A 3,868-nucleotide genomic window follows, 5' to 3' on the forward strand; every position below is an offset into this window, starting at 1 on the left:
GGCAGCTAGGGTTTGGATCGTGATTAGGTTGATACCATGTTAGAAGGGAGAGAGGGATTGTTGCGGAATATGATGGATTTATTATTGAGCTTCGAGGGCGAGTATATATTGAGTACAAGACTTGGAGGCAAGATGCCTCTCCTGGAGATAAGGTAGGAGACGGATTACAAATCCTAGACTACCAAATACATATATCCCAAATATATCTCTAACACTTTTCTTGTTCCATTTCTCATTTCATTTTTGTCTTATTCATTTTTTTCTGCTTCGTGTATAGTTATTGGCCAAACAGGGAGACTTGGTGGGCGACTTCCTTAGTCAAGGTCTAAACTCCTTTTTATTTTTTATTCTTGTATGGAATGACAAGGCAGCAAAGCACTTACCTAACTACGCGTGAACCAAAACTTGCTTGTTATATATGCACCCAACCCAAGTGGGTCTGCTTAGTTAAGCTCGCGGTGCACCTTTCTTCTTTCATCTGGGACTGGGAGCCAAGAATCCTCTTGAGCACAAGCACCACAAGGCCTTCAGCTCAGCAGGTCTGATATTGCTTTCTTTAGTTTAGGACCTAGCCATCTGATATTGCTTTGGTTCCTAGCCACTGGTATTTCATCATCGCCTTGTACTGCCAACAGGAATATATAGGATTGTTTGCCCTTTCTGTCGATTATTGTGGGAACTGATTTCTAGACTTCGAAACAGAGGATCGTAGCTGAAACCTCACGGAGAAATGGCTGATAAAATATATATATGGGAGAAGAAGCTACAAGATCCAAGTGCACCACCCATGCCGTTTCCTTTAGACTTTCTGAAGGCCATCACATGTGATTTTTCCGCTGAACAAGAGCTCGGCAAAGGTGGGTATGGAGTGGTTTACAAGGTATACTAACTATACGTGTATGACCAATTCCATTCACTCCAATTATCAGATTAATATTATTTAGCAATTAATATAGTCATTAACAGGGCACACAAGTCAAACTATGAAGTGACTTTTGACTTACCTCACAGGGAGTTCTTCCGAGTGGAAAAATTATTGCTGTGAAGAAGCTTCATGATACACATCTGGTGGAAGATAACAAATTCCAAAAGGAGGTCAGATATCTTATGGGGATGAAGCACCAAAACGTAGTACAGTTTGTAGGTTACTGTGCCGAATCAAGTTGGGAAGCGATGAAGCTGCCTGGAATTGTGGGTTATATTTTCTCTGAAGCACCAAAAAGATTGCTTTGCTTCGAGTATGTATGCAATCAAAGCCTTGACAAGTATATCTCCGGTATGATTCCTGAAATCTCGACTACTTTATTTTCATTTTAGTCCCTGTAGTTTAGTTTCTACAATACGGCTTTAACCTGTACTGATTGTGTCAGTTACTAACCTGACGACAAATCATTTTTATAGATTCTGGAACTGACACAACCAAACTATTTAGACCAAGACACGGTTCCATAACTGTAATCTGCAATCACTGAATGGAGTTTAGCTTATTATTAATTTATCAAATTTTATATATAGATGGATCTTCGGGCCTTGAGTGGAACATGAGATGTGAAATAATAAGGGGAATTTGCGATGGTTTGCATTATCTTCATGGGGAATGCCAAATTATTCATCTTGACTTGAAGCCTGCAAATATATTGTTTGGTACTAATATGGAGCCGAAAATTGCGGATTTTGGTTTGTCAAAGATCTTTGCGGATCAATCACTTACTAAAAATCCTGCAGGAACACTGTAAGCTTTGCCTTATTCTACAGTATCTCATGTTCATTCTTGAAATGCCTCAAACTTCCAAACTCTGCTGCAGGGGATATATGGCTCCAGAGTACTTAATCCGTGGTTTAGTCTCCATCAAGGCAGATATATTTAGTTTAGGTGTCGTAATCATTGAGATAATCACTGGTCGTAAAGAACTTCCATGTTTTCAGCAGTTCAATGAGAATGGTAGTCCCCAGAGCGACATCGCATCTGAGCAGGACTTCATAGAGAAAGTAAGATGACGTAATCCAGTTTTTGCATGTTTGAATCGAACAACCTTTTTCCCCAACTATGTTGGTGACAGTCAAACTTGCGAAGGAAGAAAAAGGACCATAGTATTTAAAGAAACCCACAAGTACTACTATTACTGAATAGGACATGAAAGAAGATGGATTTAAAGTCATGAAGATAGTTACTGTCATAGAATTAACTTACTCTCTTTTAGAAACATTTATCTTGTGTTTCTTCATGTCTGATGAAAATGCAACTTATATGGTGTTATATCTGGCTCTAAACAAGGGTTTCTTTTTAAAGATTTCTGCTTTTATCCTGATGTTTGAATTGATGTTTACAATTTTTTTTGTTATATATGTTACCATATTCATAGCGCCAACTAACAAGTGCAATTTCATAGATACTTGATACTTGGAGGAATAGGTTGCAAATATCAGATGGCCACATAGAAAAATTGAAACAGATACGGGTATGCGCAGAGTTAGGAATACAATGTGCTCAACTTAACCCAGTTCAGAGACCAGTTACACAGCATATAATCGATCGGCTTGCTGAAGTGAAGGACAGATCCATCAAGACTGGCACTTTTGCAGTAGAGCAGGTATGTTGACAGAACATGGTCCTGCAGGATCATCGAGTCAGCATTCCACAAAGCAAAACTATCATCCCTCCGAAAGACATGTCGACACCTTTTGATGCATCTTGCTGTTTTTCCCACATCACAGGTCTCTGCTCAAATTGGTAACAGTAGCGCACCGGCAGCAATAGCATCAAGTACGGCTTCTGAGCATGACGAAGTAAGTGAGCTTCTTCAGAAACTATCATCGCAGAACGCTTTGGATCAGCGTGAAGCCGCAGGCGTGCTTCGCCAGCTCGCGAAGCGCAGTGCTGAGCATCGTGCACGCATCGGGGAATCTGGCGGCATCCCTATCCTCTCGAGACTTCTGTCTTCGACGACTGATCTTAGCGCCCAGGAGCATGTGGTCACCACTCTCCTCATCATTTCTGTCAACCGAGAGAACAGACGGAGGATTGTTTCCTCTGGAGCTGTTTCCGGGATCGTGCGGGCGCTAGAGAGGGGCAACATGAGCCCCCTTGCGCTACTGTCAATCCTTTCCAACGGCCCCGAGGGAGTGGCAGCTATCAGTGCCGCTGCCGCTGTCATACCAAGTCTGGTTGGAGTTATTAGGAATGGATCCTCAGCGAGCAAGGCAAATGCAGTTGCTATCCTGTTGCGTGTCTTTTTTTTTTTTTTGCGAGATATCCTGTTGCGTGTCTGTGATGGCGAAGGCAAGCAGCAGCGACAGAACCTTGCTCAGGCACATGAGCATGGCCTCGTGCCCTTGCTGGCGGAGCTAAAGGAAAGCAGCAGCACACACATGGGGAAAAGTAAAGCGACCCGGCTGCTCCGACTAATGAATAACTAGTGAATGAGGGAGGCACGTTTGTGCGGCCAAATTTACAAGATATTTTACGTATGAGCTGGTGGCATTTTGCTTATCTACTTGTTACTTGTTCGATCCTAGATACTTGCATGAATCTGTCATGACCGTTAGGCGACAGGGAGGCGATCCGGGGCGATCTCCGCGCCCGACGGCGGAGCCACCGCCCGATGCCGGCGATCGCCGCCGGGTGGGCGGTCGCTTCTGGGCCCTCGCCGGATCTGACGATGATGATGCGGACGAGGATGGAGCGGAGCCGCCGGGGGAGTCACCGCCGTCTCCTACGCCGTCGGACCTAATCTGTGAATTCTTTCATTCAGGTTACTCGGAAGAGGAAGTAGCGACCACGGTGGACAAGGTGGTTCCCAGAGACGATCTGGCTCGTGAGGGGCTGCACGATGGAGAGAAGATCGAGATTGTTCGCCGGATCGTGCAT

The 3,868-nt window shown here is 44.0% G+C and overlaps 1 protein-coding gene across 1 annotated transcript; it reads left to right on the plus strand.

Annotated features, from left to right (window-relative positions):
• Positions 1-465: 465 nt before the first annotated feature.
• Positions 466-3,474, plus strand: LOC119343625 (putative receptor-like protein kinase At4g00960). Its single transcript, XM_037614488.1, has 7 exons — positions 466-539; positions 703-880; positions 1,012-1,276; positions 1,516-1,732; positions 1,806-1,989; positions 2,391-2,591; positions 2,716-3,474. The coding sequence occupies exons 2-7, from the start codon at positions 731-733 to the stop codon at positions 3,415-3,417; spliced, it is 1,719 nt and encodes a 572-aa protein (XP_037470385.1). The 5' UTR covers positions 466-539; positions 703-730; the 3' UTR covers positions 3,418-3,474.
• Positions 3,475-3,868: the final 394 nt, after the last annotated feature.

The sequence above is a fragment of the Triticum dicoccoides genome, unplaced genomic scaffold (genome assembly GCF_002162155.2).
Source record: "Triticum dicoccoides isolate Atlit2015 ecotype Zavitan unplaced genomic scaffold, WEW_v2.0 scaffold134620, whole genome shotgun sequence".
Classification (NCBI taxonomy): Eukaryota; Viridiplantae; Streptophyta; class Magnoliopsida; order Poales; family Poaceae; genus Triticum; species Triticum dicoccoides.

What these genes read in the sequence shown, in the direction of transcription:
- LOC119343625 (XM_037614488.1), top strand. Translation starts at nt 731, where the DNA reads ATGGCTGATAAAATATATATATGGGAGAAGAAGCTACAAGATCCAAGT. An exon ending in CCTTGACAAGTATATCTCCG is followed by an intron (nt 1,277 to 1,515) that starts GTATGATTCCTG and finishes TTTTATATATAG; the next exon opens with ATGGATCTTCGGGCCTTGAG. An exon ending in AGCAGGACTTCATAGAGAAA is followed by an intron (nt 1,990 to 2,390) that starts GTAAGATGACGT and finishes GCAATTTCATAG; the next exon opens with ATACTTGATACTTGGAGGAA.